A 24,814-nucleotide genomic window follows, 5' to 3' on the forward strand; every position below is an offset into this window, starting at 1 on the left:
AACCTATCAGAGCTCTTGCAGCATGAATTTACATGTTGTCCACCTAATCAAAGGATCAGAGAATGAATCTAGTACTGAAAGCATAAGCTACAGCTAGCTAGCACTGCAGTGCATAAAATGTGGTGAGTAGTTGACTCAAAGGGAGAGAAAGAGTTTCACTTACTTAGCTAGCAAATGCAGATAGCTAATTTAGCCTACTCTGCTCAAACAGAGGGATGCTATCTTAGCTACCTGGCTATGACTATCCAACACAACACTGGAACTCTTCCAAGTGAAGGTAAGCTTTTGGTTTTAATAACTTATTGCCACTGGGGCCCGACGGTGTAAGTGCTAAACTGCTTACTGACTGTAAATTGTAACATTACTGCATGATTTTAGCAGGTTTACTAACATGTTAGTTCTATCAGCAATGTTGACTAGGAAGTTACTGTAGCTAATATGGTGACAACGATGTAGGCTGTGTGTAGTTGTTATGATATGGTTTGGCTTGGAAAGGTTTTTTGCCTGTTCACATACAGCTGATGTGTTGTGCATTGAAATTCACAAGCGAAGGGAAAAGGTGAGAGGAGGAGAGTGCGTAGATGCGAGAAGGAATACAATGTAGCTGCTATGAAAGTGAACTGTGTTTACGGTTGATCAGGGGTTTATTCATTCCGCCGATTCTGTTGAAAAATGTATCTTAAACGGAACGGGGATAAACATTTCTTTAATTTTATTTAACCACTCAAATCAGTTAAGAACTAATTCTTATTTACAATGAAGGCCTACCCCGGCCAAACACTAACCCAGATGACGCTGGGCCAATTGTTCGCCGCCCAATCACGGCCGGTTGTGATACAGCCTGGAATCGAACCAGGGTCTAAAATGATCCCTCTAGCACTGAGATGCAGTGCCTTAGACTGCTGCGCTCCTCGTGATCCAATAGAAAGTCTAGTTTGCTACTGTTGGACTAATGATTACATCCTAGATCAGCTAGATGCAGGCAAGAGTGTGCAAGGCGGTATTGAATGTCACACAACATTTTCTCTCGACCTGTCGCTGTTACATTGAAGTGGGTGAATGGAATATGAATGACAGTCATCCGATATGTTGTAATAGAAATAAGGCCAGGCTCATGAAAAAAAGGTACCGACCGTCACTGATTTCCAGAGCTGTGACAGAGCGAGCAGAATAGTCGCGGGAGCACATTTCAAATGCAAATTGAGTGTCACAATAAAATATGAAAAATAATCTCCTGACACAGAGAACCCTGGTTTCCAGAGAAACCCGAAGAAACCGAGAACCGCCTGGCGCCTCCCCCCTCTGAGCTGATGGGAGTCAGCAGCATGCTGGTGCGGTAGATCTCTGGCCTGCTATCTGAATACAAAGATACAGGATTAGAAGTTGTTGAGTGCAGTTGGCAAAACAGGAGCCCTGATTATAATGTAGGGAGCTACGTCGCACCATGAAATATATAACAGGACAAGGCAAGGGGAAGAATTGCCCAGTGAATCATTCAGTCCTGCCTGGAACGGGACTGGCGGCTGCTGGAAGGGGGATGCTACATACATCAGATGGCAGGCTGTTGCTCAGATGTGGAGCGTGCCCCGATGGAGGGGGGAGGGGGAAAGTGGAGGGAGCAGAGAGTGGCAAGGGGAGGGAGAGGGAAGGAGCAGTTGGGCAGGTGAGTATTACATTTTAGGAATTTGGCAGACACTCTTATCCAGAGTGACATACAGGTGAAGGGGCAAACGGCTAGGGTCAGAGGATGATTAATCCTGAAATAGGGCAGTGGGTAGGCTATTTCCTGCCATGCCCTGGAGTGTAAAACATCCAACGATTAAGGATGACAATGTGAGTGTATCTGAGCATGAAGGGGTTAATTAGAACACTTGCACCTCCGGGGGGTAAAGCTGCCCCTCTGATTCACCATGTTCCTGCCTTGGCCTGTCACAGATCCAACATGGCAGCTCAGCCTAATAGATTCCGCTTTCTGATAACGCCGGGCCTTTCTCTGCTCTGTCCACACCCAGGCTTGTCGTGAGAAGGATAATCACTGATCATTAGGTCTATAGAATATAGACTCACTGGTCTCTTTTAGAATGTGGGTTCTGTCTCTCTCTTCCCCCCTCTCTCTCTCTCTGCCTCTTTATTTTTCTGACTATCTCTCTCTCCTTACAGTTTAGCTCTGCATCCGGAGCGTGTGCTGGTAGCCACGGGACAGGTGGGCAAGGAGCCTTACATCTGTGTGTGGGATTCCTACACCGTACAGACCGTGTCCATCCTCAAGGACACGCACACACACGGAATCGCCTGCCTGGCCTTTGACCTCGATGGACAGGTACAGTTATGAGACAACACTTCCTTATGCGTATCCATGCTGTGTGCTCATACAAAATACGGAAATCTACTTTGCTAGATTTCCGTATTATTGTACTACTTCAAGTGACAGATGTAGGGGAAAAGACTCAGGATAATTGCAGATGATTAGATTAACATGAATAGTTCAGTAAGAAATGAATATAGCAGCTACATGACTGTTAGCGCCTCCTCTGCTCTGGCATGGCAGTGGCGCTCCTGCTCGGGTCGCCCACTGGGTTGCGTTTCAAAATGACACATCTGTGATTACTCCAGTGGTTTTAGCAGGAAGGCTATACAGAGACAGAGAGAGTGTGAGAGAGCGGTTTAACGTTAAGAGTCAGCTGGAATCTCTTTCATCCACTGACTCACAGAGTTTGGCAGCACGTTGTGATGTTAAGGTGAGCATCACAAACAGTACAGGGGCCAGAGCTTTGATGACTGGAGTAGCAATGTACTACAGTAGAAGAGTGTATAGTTACTTATGGTGTTGTTTTCTCTGTGCAAACTATTGCTTATGTATTTCAGCTCTTCATGCCATATTTAACATTCTGCACCCCCCACCCCCCATCCATTGCATTTTCATATATGTTACTTACAGTATAGGAGGAACTAGTATAATTTGCATTAGGCATTCTTGATAGGTGTTATAACAACTTCCTGTATACTCCTTCCACTGAAATGTTAGCTTGTTGCCAACTCTCCACAGAGGAATACTTTTCAGGGTTTATTTACAGTCGTTTGCTGTCTAGTATTTTTCGGAGTTTCAAAAATCTATATTTCATGGATCAAGCACTCAGTTGTATCTTGGTAAGCCCCTCTGAGTCTCCCATAGGGCCCCTCAGAGCAGTTCTACCTCCACTGTTTACAGAGCTACACCATGGAAATTAGTCCATGCATTTTCCTGGTTGGATAGAGTCGTCTGGGGATTGAGATAGGATGTGACAGTCTAAAACTATAACAGGCTCTGGCTCTGAATGCCTCTGTGTTCTCTGGGTCTCCTGATCTCTCTCTGTCCTCTCTATGGATCTGCTCATGTCAACATTGTCTGGACTGTGTTATGTTCCCAAGTGGTTCAGCGGTCTAAGACATTGCATCTCAGTGCAAGAGGTGTCATTATAGTCCCTAGTTCGCTTCCAGGCCTTATCACATCCAGCCGTGATTTGGAGTCCCATAGAGCGGCGCACAATTGGCCCAGCGTCGTCTGTGTTTGGCTGGGGTAGGCCGTCATTGTAAATAAGAATTTGTTCTCAACTGACTTGCCTAGTTAAGTAAAGGTTTAAAAAAAAAATGCCCCTTCCAGATGACAGTGAAGAAACTTCTGAGGACAGTTGGCATTGGTAAAAGCACTTATTTCTCATCTAATGCAAATAAAAAGTTCCACATTTACATTTTAAGAATTTGTTTCAAAATGGTCTCTATGGGTTCAGTGATTAATCACAGTAGGAATATACACTGAGTTTACAAAACATTAGGGACCACCTTCCTAATATTCAGTTGCACCCCCTTTTGCCCTCAGAACAGCCTCAATTCATCGGGTTATGGACTCTACAAGGTGTCGAAAGCGTTCCACAGGGATGCTGGAGCATGTTGACTCCAATGCTTCCCACAGTTGTGTCAAGTTGGCTGGATGTCCTTTGAGTGGTGGACCATTCTTGATACACACAGGAAACTGTTGAGAGTGAAATCCCCATCAGCATTGCAGTTCTTGACACACTCAAACCATTGCGCCTGACACCCACAATCATACCGCGTTCAAAGGCACTTAAATATTTTGTCTTGCCCATTCACCCTCTGAATAGCACACACACACAATCCATGTCTCAAGGATTATACATCTTTCTTTAACCGGTCTCCTCCCCTTCATCTACACTGATTGAAGTGGATATAACAAGTGACATCAATAAGGGACCATAGCTTTCAAAAGGATTCACCTGGTCATTCTAGGTTAATCCTAGATGTACGGCCCTCCAGGACCTATATACCAGGCGATGTCAGGGGAAGGCCCTAAAAATTGTCAAAAAGACTCCAGCCACCCTAGTCATAAACTGTTCTGTCTGCTACCGCACGGCAGCCGGTACCGGAGTGCCAAGTCTAGGTCCAAAAGGCTTCTTAACAGCTTCTACCCCTAAGCCATGAGACTCCTGAACAGCTAATCAAATGGCTACCCAGTCTATTTGCATACTCTCTGGTTATTATCTATGCATAGTCACTTTAACTCTACCTACATGTACATATTACCTCAATTACCTCGACTAACCTGTGCCCCCGCACATTGACTCTGTACCAGTACCCCCTGTATATAGCCCGCTATGGTTAATTTACTGCTGCTCTTTAACTATTTGTTATTTTATTTTGTACTTAACACGTATTTTTCTTAAAACTGCATTGTTGGTTAAGGGCTTGTAAGTAAGCATTTCACTGTAAAGTCTACACCTGTTGTATTTGGCGTATGTGACAAATACAATTTGATTTGATGTCATGGAAAGAGCAGGTGTTCCTAATTTTTTGTATACTCAGTGTATAAAAGCCTCTTTCATTTGTCAATCTGTAAACCCTTTGAGCTAAACCACGAAGACCAAGCAATAAACCCTTTGAGCTACCCCACGAAGACCAAGCAATAAACCCTTTGAGCTACCCCACGAAGACCAAGCAATAAACCCTTTGAGCTACCCCACGAAGACCAAGCAATAAACCCTTTGAGCTACCCCAGGAAGACCAAGCAATAAACCCTTTGAGCTACCCCACGAAGACCAAGCAATAAACCCTTTGAGCTACCCCACGAAGACCAAGCAATAAACCCTTTGAGCTACCCCACGAAGACCAAGCAATAAACCCTTTGAGCTACCCCACGAAGACCAAGCAATAAACCATTTGAGCTACCCCACGAAGACCAAGCAATAAACCCTTTGAGCTACCCCACGAAGACCAAGCTGTAAACCCTTTGAGCTAGCCCGCCAAGACCAAGCAATAAACCCTTTGAGCTACCCCACGAAGACCAAGCAATAAACCCTTTGAGCTACCCCACGAAGACCAAGCAATACACCCTTTGAGCTTCCCCACGAAGACCAAGCAATAAACCCTTTGAACTACCCCACAAAGACCAAGCAATAAACCCTTTGAGCTACCCCACAAAGACCAAGCAATAAACCCTTTGAGCTACCCCACGAAGACCAAGCAATAAACCCTTTGAGCTACCCCACAAAGACCAAGCAATAAACCCTTTGAGCTACCCCATGAAGACCAAGCAATAAACCCTTTGAGCTACCCCCCGAAGACCAAGCAATAAACCCTTTGAGCTACCCCACGAAGACCAAGCTGTAAACCATTTAAGCTACCCCACGAAGACCAAGCAATAAACCCTTTGAGCTACCCCACGAAGACCAAGCAATAAACCCTTTGAGCTACCCCACGAAGACCAAGCAATAAACCCTTTGAGCTACCCCACGAAGACCAAGCAATAAACCCTTTGAGCTACCCCACGAAGACCAAGCAATAAACCCTTTGAGCTACCCCACGAAGACCAAGCAATAAACCCTTTGAGCTACCCCAGGAAGAGCAAGCAATAAACCCTTTGAGCTACCCCACGAAGACCAAGCAATAAACCCTTTGAGCTACCCCACGAAGACCAAGCAATAAACCCTTTGAGCTACCCCACGAAGACCAAGCAATAAACCCTTTGAGCTACCCCACAAAGACCAAGCAATAAACCCTTTGAGCTACCCCACAAAGACCAAGCAATAAACCATTTGAGCTACCCCATGAAGACCAAGCAATAAACCCTTTGAGCTACCCCACGAAGACCAAGCAATAAACCCTTTGAGCTACCCCCCGAAGACCAAGCAATAAACCCTTTGAGCTACCCCACGAAGACCAAGCAATAAACCCTTTGAGCTACCCCACGAACACCAAGCAATAAACCTTTTAAGCTACCCTACAAAGACCAAGCAATTAACCCTTTGAGCTACCCCACGAAGACCAAGCAATAAACCCTTTGAGCTACCCCACGAAGATCAAGCAATAAACCCTTTGAGCTACCCCGCCAAGACCAAGCTGTAAATCCTTTGAGCTACCCCGCCAAGACCAAGCTGTAAACCCCTGATAAGGGCCGTAATGCATTTTTACTTTCAACAATAAAGAAGCAGTTTTATCAACATTCCACTGTCCTACAATATTTACTGAACTTCCTCTTCACTGGAGAGCGCGTTAGTGTTCACTCCCCTTTGCACCTCACCTGTTAGAACATGCTTTGCTGTTTGCGGAGTAGCCTACCATAATATATTATATATATACTCTGAAGAGAGCACAGCTCTGTGATCGTGTCATCGTTGCACCATGCAAAAAGATTGCCTCTAGGTCAAACCGTTAGAAAGTTATGACTCATATTATCGGAGCTACTGTTAGAAAAAAAATATATCAACTTTGTAAACTATTTTGCGGGCCGTAAACTACTCGTGGGCTGTGCGGCCAACCATTTATTTGATAACAAACAGAAGTAAGATCCCTGCTGTATCCACAATGCTTAAACAGCCCTTCTGAATCATTTGTCAATTGCTTCATGCTATCACGACTCAGCCAATCTACCACCGCTCTCATCTTTGTCAGGATCCATCTGAGCGTTCAGATGCAGACACAGGAGGCGGCTGGTTCGGTTCTCAGAATATTTATTATATCAAATGGGGCAGGCAAAATTGCAGGTCGAGGGCAGGCAGAGGTTCGTAGTCCAAGGCAGAGTCAAAAAAAAGAACAGAACATCAGGCAGGCTCAGGGTCAGGGCAGACAGAAAGGTCGTAACCGGGAAGACTAGAAAACAAGACCTAGAGAAATGAAGAAACACGCTGGTAAGACCTGACAAAACAAGACAAACTGGCGACAGACATACAGAAAACGCAGGTATAAATACACATGATAATGGGGAAAATAGGAGCCACTTGGTGGGGGGTGGAGACAAACACAAGACAGGTGAAACAGGTTAGGGTGTAACACATGCAAACTTTTTGATCCAGATAATCTCACCCTTCTTTGCTGAATGAATACCCACAGTTTCACAATGTTTCATCATAGGGTGAAGATTTACCCTTCATTAAAATACAGTATTCTCAAACACTTCTCATCCCCTCACGTGGATTTGCCCAAACGTTGATTCAATGGCAGATCAAAGTTTCCTCCCACCACCAAACAGAGCAAGGTACAGCAGAGTAGAGATGGATTTCCATAAGCATCCCCTCTCCTGCTGCTGCTGCCTACTCACTGGGCTATAGGAGCCTCTTCCAGCAGAATCATACTTTTACTGTATACAGCCAATGTTATATTTTCTTGTCCTATGAGTGTCAAGTAAAATAGTGTTGTTTAGAGTAGGCTGTGGTCTGTACCATACATTCTGTTTTATAAAATGCTTTTTCCTTTGCAGTGTTTGGTCTCAGTGGGTCTGGACTCCAAAAACACAATCTGTGTGTGGGACTGGAGGAGGGGCAAGGTGCTGGCAGCAGCTCCTGGCCACACTGACAGGGTAACTATACAACACCATCCTCCCCTCTCTGTCTCAGGCACCAAGCCCGGGTCGATCTCCTCAATTACTGTAGTTAGAAATGCAGCCAGGATGGAGCAGGAAGGAGGATGAGCCCAAAGGAGACGCACATAAACAAGTTAGGCCTGATTGATCATTAGCATTCCCGACAATGGCTGAGGAGACACTAAGCTAATGAAAAGAAATGTTCAAAAGATTAAATGTATGCAGCTGTCTTTTTATTCAACCAAAATCCGCAAAGACACATACCTACACACACTAACACACCTGAAGTGTTTGTGTTAGATCTTGTACAATAATGCTAATTGAAGATGCCAGTTAAACTTGAAAGTTAAACTTACTATGTGATCTTTTCCACAGATATTTGACATATCGTGGGACTTGTACCAGCCAAGCAAGCTTGTTAGCTGTGGTGTCAAACATATCAAGGTACTGTTTAAATTAAGTTACCTTACAAAACTAGCTTACTGAAGGCCCTCAAGCTATCAAAGTGTGTTAGAATCTAGAATATGTTGGATGTTTAGCACGCACAGATATGGTGTCCATCGTAGACTACTCTTCTTTTGAAAAGGTATGATGTCCTGTGTCTGATTACCATAATATTTCAGAAAGTTCTGTAGAGAATTTAACGGTAATGCGCTCCTTTTCTCTTGGCCTTCTTTGCTGTATCGCAGTGATAATATCAAAGCCTTACAAGAGATATACAGTACAGGTAAAAAGTTTGGACACAGCTTCTCATTAAGGGGTTCTTCTTTATTTTTACTATTTTCTACATTGTAAAATAATGGTGAAGACATCAAAACTATGAAATAACACATATGGAATTATGTAGATAACAAAAAAGTGTTATTTTATATTTAAGACTCTTCAAAGTAGCTACCCTTTGCCTTGATGACAGCTTTGCACACTCTTGGCATTCTCTCAACTAGCTTCATGAGGTAGTTGCCTGGAATACATTATAACTAACAGGTGCGCCTTCTTAAACGTTCATTCGTGGAATTTCTTTCATTCTTAATGTGTTAGAGCCAATCAGTTGTGTTGTGACAAAGTAGGGGTGGTATACAGAAGAAATCCCTATTTGGTTTAAGACCATGTCCATATTATGGCAAAAACAGCTCAAATAAGCAAAGAGAAATGACAGTCCATCAATACTTTAAGACATAAAGGTCAGTCAATGCGGAAAATTTCAAGAACTTTTAAAGTTTCTTCAAGTGCAGTTGCACAAACCAACAAGCACTATGATGAAACTGGGTCTCATGAGGACCGCCACAGGAAAGGAAGACCCAGAGTTACCTCTGTTGCAGAGGATTACTTCATTAGAGTTACCAGCCTCAGCAATTGCAGCCCAAATAAATGCTTCACAGAGTTCAAGTAACAGACACATCTTAACATCAACTGTTCAGAGGAGACCGCGTGAATCATGCCTTCATGGTGGAATTGCTGCAAAGAAACCACTACTAAAGGACACCAATAATAAGAAGAGACTTGCTTGGGCCAAGAAACACGAGCAATGGACATTAGATCGGTGGAAATCTGTGCTTTGGTCTGATGAGCCAAATTTCAGATTTTTGTTCCAGACGCTGTCTTTGTGAGACGCAGAGTACATGAACGGATGATCTCTGCATGTGTGGTTCCCACGTGAAGCATGGAAGCATGGACACTGTCAGTGATTTATTTAGAATTCAAGGCACACTTAACCAGCATTGTTACCATAGCATGCTGCAGCAATACGCCATCCCATCTGGTGTGCGCTTAGTGGGACTATCATTTGTTTTTCAACAGGACAATGACCTAACACACCTCCAAGCTGTGTAAGGGATATTTGACCAAGAAGGAGAGTGATGGAGTGCTGCATCAGATGACCTGGCCTCCACAATCACCCAACCTCAACCCAATTGAAATGGTTTGGGATGAGTTGAACCACAGAGTGAAGGAAAAGCAACCAATAAGTGCTCAGCACATGTGGGAACTCATTCAAGACTGTTGGAAAATAATTCCTCATGAAGCTGGTTGAGAGAATGCCAAGAGTGTGCAAACGTGCCATCGAGGCAAAGGGTGACTACTTTGCAGTATCTAAAATATAAAATATTTTTACATTTGTATAACACTTTTCTGGTGACTACATGATTCCATATGTGTTATTTCATAGTTTTGATGTCTTCACTATTATTCTACAATGTAGAAAATAGTAAAAATAAAGAAAAAATCTTAAATGAGGTCAGTTGAAGTCAGAGGTTTACATACACTTAGGTTGGAGACATTAAAACTTGCTTTTCAACCACTCCACAAATTTCTTGTTAACAAACTATAATTTTGGCAAGTTGGTTAGGACATCTACTTTGTGCATGACACAAGTAATTTTTCCAACAATTGTTTACAGACAGATTATTTCACTTATAATTCACTGTATCACAATTCTAGTGGGTCAGAAGTTTACATACACTAAGTTGACTGTACCTTTTAAACAGCTTGGAAAATTCCAGAAAATGATGTCATGGCTTTAGAAGTTTCAGATAGGCTAATTGACATCATTTGAGTCAATTGGAGGTGTACCTGTGAATGTATTTTAAGGCCTACCTTCAAACTCAGTGCCTCTTTGCTTGACATGGGAAAATCAAAAGAAATCAGCCAAGACCTCAGAAAAACAATTGTAGACCTCCACAAGTCTGGTTCATCCTTGGGAGCAAAACTGGTGCACTTCCCAAAATAGATTGTATCATGAGGATGGAAAATGTTGTGGATATATTGAAGCAACATCTCAAGACATCAGTCAGGAAGTTAAAGCTTGGTCTCAAATGGGTCTTCCAAATGGACAATGACCACAAGCATACTTCCAAAGTTGTGTCAAAATGGCTTAAGGACAACAAAGTCAAGGTATTGGAGTGGCCGTCACAAAGCCCTGATCTCAATCCTATAGAAAATTTGGGCAGAACTGAAAAAGCATGTACGTGCAAGGAGGCCTACAAACCTGACTCAGTTACAGCTCTATCAGGAGGAATGGGCCAAAATTCACCCAACTTATTTTGCGGAAGGCTACCCGAAACGTTTGACCCAAGTTAAACAATTTAAAGGCAATGCTATCAAATACTAATTCACTGTATGTAAACTTCTGACCCACTGGGAATGTGTTGAAAGAAATAGAAGCTGAAATAAATAAATCTCTCTACTATTATTCTGACATTTCACATTCTTAAAATAGTGGTGATTCTAACTGACCTAAGACAGGAAATTTTTACTAGGATTAAATGTCAGGAATTGTGAAAAACTGAGTTTAAATGTATTTGGCTGAGTTGTATGTAAACTTCCGACTTCAACTTTAGGTGTGTCCAAACTTTTGACTGGTACTGTATGTAAAAAAATGTTTTTACTGGAGTGATGGAGGTAGATATGTGATAAGGTGACTAGGCATCAGGATATAAGATAAAGAGAGTAAGCTTGTAAGTGAGTGGGTGTGTAGAGTCAGTATATGTAACGGCTTTCTTCCTGGGATGAAGGAGAGGACCAAAATGCAGCGCAGTTAGTGTTCAACATGTTTAATTTAACGAACTGTGAACACTTACAACAATACAAAACAACAAACGTGAAAACCGAGACAGTCCTATCTGGTGCAGAACACAAACACAGAGACAGGAAACAACCACCCACAATCCCCAACACAAAACAAGCCACCTATATATGATTCTCAATCAGGGACAACGATTGACAGCTGCCTCTGATTGAGAACCATATTAGGCTGAACACAGAAACAGACAAACTGGACACACAACATAGAATGCCCACCCCAACTCACGCCCTGACCATACTAAACAAATACAAAAACAAGGGAAAACAGGTCAGGAACGTGACAGTATAAATGTATGTGCATGTTATGTGTGAGTGAGAAGATGATGGATGGAGTGAATGTGTGTGTGGGGGGCCTACTAGGGCCATGTATGTGTGCACAAAAAAAGGCCAATGAGGATACAAGGTTAACTCGGTCCGTGTAGCTACGTCGTTAGCTATTTATGACTCTTATTGCTTGGGAATAGAAACTGTTCAAGAGACCGTTGGTGCCAGACATGATGCACCGGTACCGCTTGCCGTGCAGAAGCAGAAATAGTAGTCTGTGGCTTGGGTTGGAGTCATTAACGATTTTCAGGGCCTTCCTACCACACCTCCTGATATAGATGTCCCGGATGTTGTTTGCAGAAGAGGGAAAATTTAGTATTTTAAAGGAGAATTAAGCAGTGTCTCGGCTGTGTGGACATACCCTTTCAGTAGCTAGGTTTCCATCCAATTGGCGAGATTTTCATGTGAATATAAAAAGATCTGCATAAAGATAATATGTGCATTTTCCCACTAGTGGTGTGTTTCCACCAAAGAGACTTGTTGTGGATAAAAATCAGTGCGTGATGATGTAGTGAACAGAAAATGTAGCTTTTCGCTTAAGTTTTCATGTTCCGAATAAAAATGTAATGTTCAAAGTGTTTCCATCTCATTTTCAACTCTACCAATACTTTTGTCAGAAAAGCTGTTGCGTTAAATAGCAAATGTGCATACTCTGGACATGGCACGTGCGTTCTAGCCAACAGCTGGTAGATACAGTGCAGGTATAGTCTGTTTACATGATAAGGTCAAACGGTAGTCAAACATCGGTCACCAGAATAAGACCCTCGATATTTATTGGAATGGAGCATCAAGCTCATCACCGTGCACTTTCAGCACCCTGTGAAGTTCATCATAACTTATTTCATGTAGCCTAATAAACTGCATGCTTTTCTGAGTAGTAGTGGGAGGACCACACACCATATCATCGCGTGACTCCAATTTTACTTCGATATGATGGTTATTATATTGACATTTGCACATAAAGGCTTTGTCATGACTGTCCTGTGAGGATCAAAATGGGTCAGATCAGCTTGGCAATGGATGACAGTAACCAGACCATCTCTCACCCACAGAGGGGAGGGGAGGACGGAGCTGGTGGGGGTTGACAGCTCACACCCTGTCATAAATTAAAGGAGAGGAGATTCAGAGAACAACCCTCTCCAAATTAACACAGCAATGTTCCTTTATCTCCAGAGACCTTTTCCGCCAAAACTCTTAACACGTTCTAAAGCGAATACTGGAAAAATATTCCTAACAGAGAATGTGGGGAATGGTCAGAGGCGAGCTAAAGAATAATGCTTTCATATGGGTTGTTATTTTGTGATGTCATTAAAAGTGTTATAAGGGAAATACTGTAACTTGAAAAGTATATACACTACATGTACGAAGTGTTGTATATGAAATATAAAAATTATGAAAGTATTTTTGTTAAGATTGGAATGTGATTTTAGGAGCCATGAGATAATTTGTCTCCTATAAATGTTGCATAGTAAGTAGCCACACTCTGAGTGAGGTCGAAGAGCGTGTCAGCCTGACTGAACCATCCCTTTCGACCAGAGTGCATAAAAGGATTGGCAAATAAATACATTCACATTTAGACCAGGTGGGTAGGGGGACCCCTTTTGGGGCAATCAGAGCCTTACAATCTTCCCGCGAAAAGGCCCAACACCCTTCCTAAGATGGCCTGGTTCCGACAGGGAAAAAATGTCGAACGAAGGCATTCACGTGTAAAGACATTAAGGATTTCTTACTCCAAACAGGCGGAGGTTCATGTGCAAAATATATAACTACTGTGACAGTAGTTCCTAAAATGTATCAACGATAAGTGTCTCTTTCTCTCTCTCCTTCCCTCTTCATCTTCTTTGTAACAAGCCGCCATATGTTGTGTCAGTCCGCTAGGGACCTTTTTAATGTATTAAGTGTGTATGTTTATCTTGTGTTATCATTTAGTTAGCTAAGGAATCAATAATTAAACCAATTTCTGTAGTACTGAATCATGAGTAAGGCTGTTTTTTTTGCAGATATAGGAGGTTAAGACTGTTCAGAATGATGATATGATTAGAGGCTATGATTAATATGTTGACTGTTTTATGGATGTGATAGGTAAAGACCTTTTTAGATATTAATTCGTGAGATGGTAACTCTTTAAACAACCGCTCTCGTGGTGCCCCAAATTCCTACTGAGTTAATTGTTACATTATTAATTTAATTGGGTAACAATTAAACATAGTTAGTTGATTCAATAAATAACAGTCATCAGATTAATGAAAGTAAAGTCACGACAATATTTCCACCGCCATTTCTTGCATTATTCATTTTACCAGCACTAAAAGATCCCACCATGTTGAAAGAACAAATGATTGGTCGAGATTTATAAAATTGTACGGAAACTTCCTGTTTCCATTACACCTGTCGTGATAAAAAAAACAATACATCTTTACTCTCAGAAAAACTGCCAATGAAAACGTGGTTAGCGTTCCTGCTGCATTCAATCCTGTTTAAAGACTACTTATTTTTCTACTTTTTTCATCAAGGAGATCTTATATAAAAAAGCACCCATATCTCTGCAAGGCCTTGGTGCTCTTTATTAGATTCATGGTGTTCCACTTGAATGGTCATTAAACACTATACCGCAGAGGATGTTTATTCCCCAAATGGAATTTAGACCAAATTGTTGTCTTTAGATAAGTATCATATTACAGGGATCTTCTGCTTTCATGATATCTTTTCCATTTAATTGAGTGAGCTTCTGTGTGTGATTGTGTGTTTATCATTGAAATATGCATTTGTCTACCTTATCTGTAATGTGAAGGTGCTCCCACCCCCATCCCTCATGATAATATACCCCTCTCCCACTACCCTGCGCTAGAACCCCTATGCAGCAAAGCAATCCTCTCTCTCTAAGTCTCTCTCTTTGTCTGTCTCCCGCTCTATCTCCTGGTGCCAAGGCAATCCAGCAATCATCCCACATAATTCCCAAGCCTTTACCCTGCGGACCGTGTGACATCTGCTCTGCAGCCCTGTGCTCACTCAGCGATTATAGCACTCAATGCATCCAGGAGATTTAGCCCCAATAATCCCCTCACTACAGTCCCAGGAAAACATAGTTTCTGGGACTACTTCTGCCGCTTCCACCTCAACACAAAAGACAAGAGGGAAGCAAGAGGATCCACCATTAGCTAAAATCATTTTGCAATCAGTAGGTCATTTGATTTGGCTTTGACTGTGATCTTGCGTGGCAGCCCTGTGCCTGGGACTTGCAGACACGCACACGTCTGGTTGAAAGATGATTAGTTTGCCTCTATAGCTGATTAAGCAGCTCCTTCACGTATGTCTATCACCATTAGGTGATACCCAGCTAACACATAACATTCTGAAAACCATATGTTTCTTAGAGCTTGGTGAGAGCGTGGTTGTCCTATGGTTATTTTGCATACTGTTCAACCTTCCCACAACTTTCTGGGAATGGTGCAGGATAGTTGCTTGGCTTTGGAAAATTCTCAGCACATTTAAGGAATTTGACAAAAGAACGCAATTTTTGTTGGGTATTTCATTACATTATCAGAATGTTTCCTAAAAGTTCAAACATGGTTAAATTTAATTGTATTTTTGGTAATGTTCTAGGAATGTTCTCCAACAGGCTTGGCATTGTGAATGTTCTCAAATAGCTCAGAGAACGTTATACATCCTCCTGTGGGAATTTCAATACTTCAGCATAACATTTCCACCAGGTTTCCTCGTGGTTCTATTTAAACTCATGTTTTCAGAACAAGAAAACATGACTAACATTCAAAGAATGTTCTAAGAATGTTATTGAAAACATATACATTCCGTTCTCAGAATCAACAAAACTCTCTTATCATCTATCTTTTTAAGTGTGATCAGGTGTGTTTGCCACACCCACTAATTGTCCACACCTGATCTTAATGAGTGCTTGTTTCCTTTGAAATGGGGTCTGTTTGAATAGACTAATATAAACAGCTTTGTATGAGTTTAAAAAAACAACAGGGCAAGCTCGCTCCATCCTGGTGGTGCAGTGGACTAATTCCATGGATAAAGAACAGAAGTTCAAATCTCATTGACATCGTGCCACATTGTTTGTATGATTAATGCCTTAGCAAATGAATTTCCATGTGTCCTATCTGTGGTTATAACTCAAAACAGTTAACTCAAACTAAGCTAGCAGTGTAATTAAAAGTCTTATTGAAACATTCAGTGTAAGTTTTTTAATATATTTTTTTTACCCCTTTTTCTCCCCATGGTATCCAATTGGTAGTTACAGTCTTGTCTCATAGCTGCAACTCCCGTACGTACTCGGGAGAGGCGAAGGTCGAGAGCCATGCGTCCTCCGAAACACAACCCAACCAAGCCGCACTGCTTCTTGACACAATGCCCACTTAACCCGAAAGCCAGCCGCACCAATGTGTCGGAGGAAACACCGTACACCTGGCGACCATGTCAGCGTGCATTGCGCCCGGCCCGCCACAGGAGTCGCTAGTGCGCGATGGGACAAGGACATCCCTGCCGACCAAAACCTCCTCTAACCCGGACGACGCTGGGCCAATTGTGCACCGCCCCATGGGTTTCCCGGCCGTGGACGGCTGCGACAGAGCCTGGACTCAAACTCAGAATCTCTAGTGACACAGCTAGCAATGCGATGCAGTGCCTTAGACCGCTACGCCACTCGGGAAGCCCTTTCAGTGAAAGTTTTAAGGAAGTTATTTAAAAAACTCAAAATAACCTAAAATTTCCATTCTCAGAACGTTAATTAAACCTCCCAGGAAAAATTTCAGGGAACCATAGTAAAACATTCTCAGAACCTCCCTGCAACTAAAAATGAACATTCCCAGAACAGACTAAATGTTCAATTCCATTCACAAAATGTTTTAAAAACTTTCTGTTTTACATGTCAGAAATGTATGGATTTATTCCCAGAACCAATGGGAAACCAAAAATGTATGTTTCCACAACTTCCAAGGGACCAAATGTGTTAGCTGGATAGACACATCAGGTCATATAGGTGGCACACACACATTCTTATACACTCAAGCACATTCATACACACATTCTGTGCTGAGCTTTTACGGAGAACTTTATATTTGGAGGATTTAGACAGGCAGACGAGAGGCATGCAAACAGGGATGCTTTCAAAGCCTCCTCCGATAGTACCCTGGCACCAATCCGTCAGCAAGTATCTTTACACTGAGATTCAGTCATTGCTGTAACATTGAGAATAAGTCATTCATTTCCATAATGCTCAGTACCATGACATTGAGAGTCACTGTGGTGGTTATGAGTGGCAGGCAGAGAGGGGGAATGGTGTGGTGAGGAGGGGGAGTTGATGCCTGCCTGGCCTGGATGATGAATTACACCCTTTCCACGTTGATTACATTACAAGGTTTTCCCTTGAGTAGTGGTGCAGGGAAGTGCTGTGGTACATGTTACTGATTGACTGACATTCTGCAGAGCCATGGCTAGGCACATAGTGTGGTAGAGCTTCCGCCTCTACTCTTTCCTCTGGACACACTTTGGCCCTCTGTTCTATTCAATAAGACAGCTCTGCCATGGTCTTTAGTGGCATTAGCAGCCTTACTTTAATAACTCCCACCTGTTTAGCATTACTTCTAATCACATTCACTAAGGAACAAAGGACATAAACATTTCCCCGGCCAGAGGCGTTTTTCTTTTAAGACCAAATTTTTCTAATTTTTCAAATAACATACAAGACATGATGCCCTAAGCAATTTCTGACCATGACTCGTAAAAAAACGCGGCAAATTAATTGAAATTTTTTAGCCAAATAAATTGAATGAGTGGAACAGATTAGAAAGTGAAGGGACAGCTTGGTGAGTCTTTATTTTCCCTTCCTCTTGTATGTGACTCAACTCAAGTCTTGGCTGGGGAGCATCGGCTGGGCTTGCTGCTCTCTCTACTTTAAAAGACACTGGTTTTACTTATTATTCTATAGCAGAATTTAAGTGTTTCACTGAACTGTCACTACAGCTCACTCTCACACACACACACACACACACACACACACACACACACACACACACACACACACACACACACACACACACACACACACACACACACACACACACACACACACACACACACACACACACACTCTCTCTCCTCTCTCTTCTCCCTCTCTCCCTCTCTCACTTCTCTCTCCCTCTAGCCTCATCATAAACCTTCCAGCCTCTCGTCTCCTCTCAGTAGTAATTCAGAGCATTTCGGGAATTAGCGGGATACCGCGTCTCCCTGTCTTATCAGACCCAGCACCGAAAACACCCATCCCCACTGCCTGGCTCCAACACAGGCTGAGATGATGCTGGCCTGTGATAATCGATCTCTCCTGTTAACACACTAGCCCTTGTAGCACCAAAGCACTGTGCTGACTGGGCTGATATTGGAGCCCATCCCTGGCTCCTGTCTTACCTCTGCAGAGGTACAGCTCTCTGATACGTCGGACACACTATGCTATACTTGAGATATTTCTACTATCTACAGACTCAAAAGTTGTTTGGATTTTGGAGAATACTTTACTTAAAACCTGCATGTACAGTTGAAGTCAGAAGTTTCCATATGTGTTATTTCATAGTTTTGATGTCTTCACTATTATTCTACAATGTAGAAAATAGTAAAAATAAAGAAAAAATCTTAAATGAGGTCAGTTGAAGTCAGAAATGTACATACACTTAGGTTGGAGACATTAAAACTCGTTTTTCAACCACTCCACAAATGTCTTGTTAACAAACTATAGTTTTGGCAAATCGGTTAGGACATCTACTTGTGCATGACACAAGTAATTTTTCCAACAATTGTTTACAGACAGATTATTTCACTTATAATGCACTGTATCACAATTCCAGTTGGTCAGAAGTTTACATGCACTAAGTTGACTGTGCCTTTAAACAGCTTGGAAAGTTCCAGAAAATTACTTTAGAATGGCTTTAGAAGCTTCTGATAGGCTAATTGACATCATTTGAGTCAATTGGAGGCGTACCTGTGGATGTATTTCAAGGCCTACCTTCAAACTCAGTGCCTCTTTGCTTGACATCATAAGCATATCAAAAGAAATCAGCCAATAACTCAGAAACAGAATTGTAGACCTCCACAAGTCTGGTTCATCCTTGGGAGAAATTTCTAAACGCCTGAAGGTACCACGTTCATTTGTACAAACAATAGTACGCAAGTATAACCACCATGGGATCATGCAGTCATCATACCGCTCAGGAAGAAGACGCATTCTGTCTCCTAGAGATGAACGTACTTTGGTGCGAAAAGTGCACATCAATCCCAGAACAACAGCAAAGGACATTGTGAAGATGCTGGAGGAAACAGGTACAAAAGTATCTATATCCACAGTAAAACGAGTCCTATATCGACATAACCTGAATGGCCACTCAGCAAGGAAGAAGCCACTGCTACAAAAAAAAACAATAAAAAAGCCAGACTACGGTTTGCAACTGCACATGGGGACAAAGATCATACTTTTTGGAGAAATGTCCTCTGGTCTGATGAAACAAAAATAGAACTGTTTAGCCATAATGACCAACGTTATGTTTGAATGAAAAAGGGGGATGCTTGTAAGCCAAAGAACACCATCCCAACCATGAAGCACGGGGGTGGCAGCATCATGTTGTGGGGGTGCTTTGCTGCAGGAGGGACTGGTGCACTTCACAAAATAGATTGCATCATGAGGAGGGAAAATTATGTGGATATATTAAAGCAACATCTCAAGACATCAGTCAGGAAGTTAAAGCTTGGTCTCAAATGGGTCTTCCAAATGGACAATGACCACAAGCATACTTCCAAAGTTGTAGCAAAATGGCTTAAGGACAACAAAGTCAAGGTATTGGAGTGGCCGTCACAAAGCCCTGACCTCAATCCTATAGAAACTTTGTGGGCAGAACTGAAAAAGCGTGTGCGAGCAAGGAGGCCTACAAACCTGACTCAGTTACACCAGCCCTGTCAGGAGGAAGGGGGCAAAATTCACCCAACGTATTGTGGGAAACTTGTGGAAGGCTACCCAAAATGTTTGATCCAAGTTAAACAGTTTATAGGCAATGCTACCAAATACTAATTGAGTGTATGTAAACTTCTGACCCACTGGGAATGTGATGAAAGAAATATAATCTGAAATATATCAATCTCTCTACTATTATTCTGACATTTCACATTCTTAAAATAAAGTGGTGATCCTGACTGACCTAAGACATGGCATTTTTTTACTAGGATTAAATGTCGGGAATTGTGAAAACTGAGTTTAAATGTATTTGGCTAAGGTGTATGTAAACTTCAGACTTTAACTGTATAGTGCAGTATGATTACACCTGTAGGCGTTTTACAATTTAACAGAGATCCAGGCTCTAGCTAAAGCTAGAGGAATAAATATTGCCAGGGGAGACATCCTCCATGGGCAAGAAATGAAAACGTTAATCTCTCTGTGTGCTCTGTTACGTGCCGTGGTGCCAGTGGTGCCAGTGGTGCCAGTGTCTTGACATGGGAAACACGACACACACTCATCTCTCCTGTGATCTTATCGTCATGCAGACAGAACGGCTCTCTGGTTTATGGACTTTGTCCACAGTCTGGAATGTGCCCATGCATCCCAATTACCTTGTTCATAAACCATTGTGGGGCTTGATAGTGACCGGTGGTGGTGGAGACTTTGTGATGATGGTGATATCTGTCCTGAGGCAGGGTGTGTGTCTGCATGCTGATCAGCTGACTGCAGCTCTGACCTCCAGCATGGGTTCACAACTGTGGAAATGGTGAAGGCTTAGATTTTAGCTTGTGTATGGAGATGGATCTGCGTGTTTGTGGTGGGGGGGGTTTTTACAATTGAGATGTTACATGCAGGAACCCTACGTCATTTCAATGTGGATAATTGACTATTTGATCAATGAGTTTACAACCTATCTTCACCAACTCAAAAAGACAGCCAAAAGTTAGTTGAATTTCCAGTGGGTTATCAGTATGCTTTGAACCATCTTGAACCAGCACAACCAAATTCCAATGGAAAAACAATGTTTGGTTTTTGGTTTAGTTGTTGTCACGTTCCTGACCTATTTCTGTTAGTTTGTTGTATGTGTTAGTTGGTCAGGACGTGAGTTTGGGTGGGCATTCTATGTTTTCTGTTTCTATGTTGGTTTAAGGGTTGCCTGGTATGGCTCTTAATTAGAGGCAGGTGTTTGGCGTTCCTCTAATTGAGAGTCATATTTAGGTAGGTTGTTTCACAGTGTTCGTGGTGGGTGGTTGTCTCCTGTGTCAGTGTTTGTCGCACCATACGGGACTGTTCGGTTTGTTTTTGTACATCGTCATTTTGTGTAGTCTATTTTTCCTGTTCGTGCGTTCTTCGTGTTTTATGTAAGTTCCATGTCCAGGTCTGTCTATTCCGTTTTGTTATTTTGTTAATCATTCAAGTGTATTTCGTTTCGTGTTTTTTCCGTCTTGTTAATTAAAATTATGTATTCACAACCTGCTGCGCCTTGGTTCCATCACTACTCCTCCTCTTTTGTTGAAGAGGAGGAGGACCACCGTTACAGAACCACCCACCAATCCAGAATCAAGCAGCGGTGTAATCGGAGGAAGGGACAGCGCAAGAAGGAGGAATGGACTTGGGACGATGTTTTGGACGGTAAAGGTTGCTACACATGGGAGGAGATCCTGGCTGGTAGGGATCGCCTCCCATGGGAACAGCTGGAGGCACTGAGGAGAGCAGAGGCAACCGGAGAAGGGAACCGGAGTTATGAGGGGATGCGTCTAGCACGGAAGCCCGAAAAGCCCGTGAGTACCACCCAAAAATGTATTGTGGGGGGGGGCTAAGAGGTAGTGGGCCAAGGGCAGGTAGGAGACCTGCGCCCACTTACCAGGCTAACCGTGGAGAGCGGGAGTACGGGCAGACACCGTGTTACGCAGTAGAGCGCACGGTGTCCCCTGTACGTGTGCATAGCCCAGTGCGGGTTATTCCACCTCCCCGCACTGGTAGGGCTAGATTGGGCATTGAGCCAAATGTCATGAAGCCGGCCCTACATATCTGGCCACCAGTACGTCTCCTTGGGCCGGCTTACATGGCACCAGCCTTACGCATGGTGTCCCCGGTTCGCCTACATAGCCCGGTGCGGGTTATTCCACCTCCCCGCACTGGTCGGGCGACGGGGAGCATTCAACCAGGTAAGGTTGGGCAGGCTCGGTGCTCAAGGGAGCCAGTACGCCTGCACGGTCCGGTATTTCCGGCACTACCTCCCCGCCCCAGCCCAGTACCACCAGTGCCTACACCACGCACCAGGCTTCCAGTGCGTTTCCAGAGCCCTGTTCCTCCTCCACGCACTCTCTCTATGGTGCGTGTCTCCAGCCCGGTGCCTCCAGTTCCGGCACCACGCACTAAGCCCCCTGTGCGTCTCCAGAGCCCTGTACACACTGTTCCTTCTCCCCGTACTCGTCCTGATGTGCGTGCACTCAGCCCGGTGCCACCAGTGCCGGTACCACGCACCAGGCAAATAGTACGCTTTGAGAGTCCAGTGTGCCCTGTCCCTGCTCCCCGCACTAGGCTTGAAGTGCGTGTCTCCAGTCCGGTGCCTCCAGTTCCGGCACCACGCACCAGGCCTACAGTGCGTCTCAGCCGGCCAGAGTCTGCCGTCTGCCCAACGGCGCCTGAACTGTCCGTCTGCCATGAGCCTACAGAGCCTTCCGCCAGACAGGATCAGTCTGAGCCATCCGTCTCCGCAGCGCCATCTGAGCCATCCGTCTCCGCAGCGCCATCTGAGCCATCCGTCTCCGCAGCGCCATCTGAGCCATCCGTCTCCCCAGCGCCATCTGAGCCATCCGTCTCCGCAGCGCCGTCTGAGCCATCTGTCTTTCCCGAGCCATTAGAGCCGCCCGTCTGTCCCGAGCCGTCAGAGCCGTTAGTCAGTCAGGAGCCGCTAGAGCCATTCGTCAGTCAGGATCTGCCAGAGCCGCCAACCAGACAGGATCTGCCAGGGCCGCCAACCAGACAGGATATGCCAGAGCCGCCAACCAGACAGGATCCGCCTGAGCCACCCAGACCGGATCTGCCAGAGCCGCCAACCAGACAGGATCTGCCAGAGCCGCCAACCAGACAGGATCTGCCAGAGTCGTCAGCCAGCCATGAGCGTCCAGAGCCGTCAGCCAGCCATGAGCGTCCAGAGCCGTCAGCCAGCCATGAGCGTCCAGAGCCGTCAGCCAGCCATGAGCGTCCAGAGCCGTCAGCCAGCCATGAGCGTCCAGAGCCGTCAGCCAGCCATGAGCGTCCAGAGCCGTCAGCCAGCCATGAGCTGTCCCTCAGCCCAGAGCGGCTATTTATCCAGAACTGCCCCTCAGTCCAGAGCTGTCTCTCTGTCCGGAGCTGCCTTTCAGTCCGGAGTTGCCCCTCTATCCTGAGCTACCTCTCTATCCTGAGCAACTCTCTATCCTGAGCTACCTCTCTGTCCTGAGCTATCCCTCTGTCCTGAGCTATCCCTCTGTCCTGAGCTATCCCTCTATCCTGGTGCTGCCCCTTGTGTCGATGTTACCTAAAAGAGTTAGTGGGTGTAATATGAGGGTGGTCATTTGTAGGGGGAGATGTAAGCTGGGATTGACTATGGTGGGGTGGGGACCTCGCCCTGAGCCTGAGCCACCACCGTGGTCAGATGCCCACCCAGACCCTCCCCTAGACTTTGTGCTGGTGCGCCCGGAGTTCGCACCTTATGGGGGGGGTTATGTCACGTTCCTGACCTATTTCTGTTAGTTTTTTGTATGTGTTAGTTGGTCAGGACGTGAGTTTGGGTGGGCATTCTATGTTTTCTGTTTCTATGTTGGTTTAAGGGTTGCCTGGTATGGCTCTTAATTAGAGGCAGGTGTTTGGCGTTCCTCTAATTGAGAGTCATATTTAGGTAGGTTGTTTCACAGTGTTCGTGGTGGGTGGTTGTCTCCTGTGTCAGTGTTTGTCGCACCATACGGGACTGTTCGGTTTGTTTTTGTACATCGTCATTTTGTGTAGTCTATTTTTCCTGTTTGTGCGTTCTTCGTGTTTTATGTAAGTTCCATGTCCAGGTCTGTCTATTCCGTTTTGTTATTTTGTTAATCATTCAAGTGTATTTCGTTTCGTGTTTTTTCCGTCTTGTTAATTAAAATTATGTATTCACAACCCGCTGCGCCTTGGGTCCATCACTACTCCTCCTCTTTTGTTGAATAGGAGGAGGACCACCGTTACAGTTGTTACCCAAATGTCTGTCACATTGCTTTCAAACATTTAAAAGCACAGCAACATTCAAATGGGAATACAATGTCAGATATTATGTTTATTTATGCAACAGAAAGTGTTATCACTTTTCTTCATCTATTAGCAGAACCAAATGACCTGGATTGCAGTTGAGATTACATTAACAGTATATGTTACTATACTAGTTAGTTAGTTAGTTAGTTAGTATATGATAGTATAGTATACTGTATGTTTGTTTTACTCCATGTGTAAATCTGTGTTGTTGTATGTGTCGAACTGCTTTGCTTTATCTTGGCCAGGTCGCAATTGTGAATGAGAACTTGTTCTCAACTTGCCTACCTGGTTAAATAAAGGTAAAATAAAAATAAATAAAAAAATAAAATAATATGGTGCAAGAGACCAATGCCGTTTGAGATTCTGCACAGATTATTACAGCAATTGTGAAGATCTCCAAAGACCTGTGACAAACTATGCATGCTACAAAGCATGTGAACTCTCCTTCAAATTAGTAGATTTGGCTATTTCATCCACACCCGTTGCTGACAGGGGTATAAAATCGAGCACACAGCCATACAATCTCCATAGACAAACATTGGCAGTAGAATGGCCCGTACTGAAAAGCTCAGTGACCTTTAACGTGGCACCGTCATAGGATGCCACTTTTTTTTACAAGTCAGTTCGTCAAATTTCTGCCCTGCCAGAACTGCCTCGGTCAACTGTAAATGCTGTGATTGTGAGGTGGAAACGTCTAGGAGCAACAACGGCTCAGCCGTGAAGTGGTAGGCCACACAAGCTCGCAGAACGGCACCGCCGAGTGCTGAAGCGCATAGTGCGTAAAAATCGTCTGTCCT

At 43.9% G+C, this 24,814-nt stretch overlaps 1 protein-coding gene across 1 annotated transcript in view; it reads left to right on the forward strand.

Moving 5' to 3' along the window:
- Positions 1–24,814, forward strand: part of LOC129811676 (echinoderm microtubule-associated protein-like 5) — a 72,477-nt gene that overhangs the window by 17,753 nt on the left and 29,910 nt on the right. The window contains exons 2-4 of the mRNA XM_055863175.1: positions 2,161–2,320; positions 7,748–7,846; positions 8,225–8,293. Of these exons, the coding sequence (XP_055719150.1) occupies positions 2,161–2,320; positions 7,748–7,846; positions 8,225–8,293 (328 nt within the window). The remainder of the gene's footprint in view (positions 1–2,160; positions 2,321–7,747; positions 7,847–8,224; positions 8,294–24,814) is intronic.

This window comes from Salvelinus fontinalis, chromosome 15, assembly GCF_029448725.1.
Source record: "Salvelinus fontinalis isolate EN_2023a chromosome 15, ASM2944872v1, whole genome shotgun sequence".
In the NCBI taxonomy this organism is placed as follows: Eukaryota; Metazoa; Chordata; class Actinopteri; order Salmoniformes; family Salmonidae; genus Salvelinus; species Salvelinus fontinalis.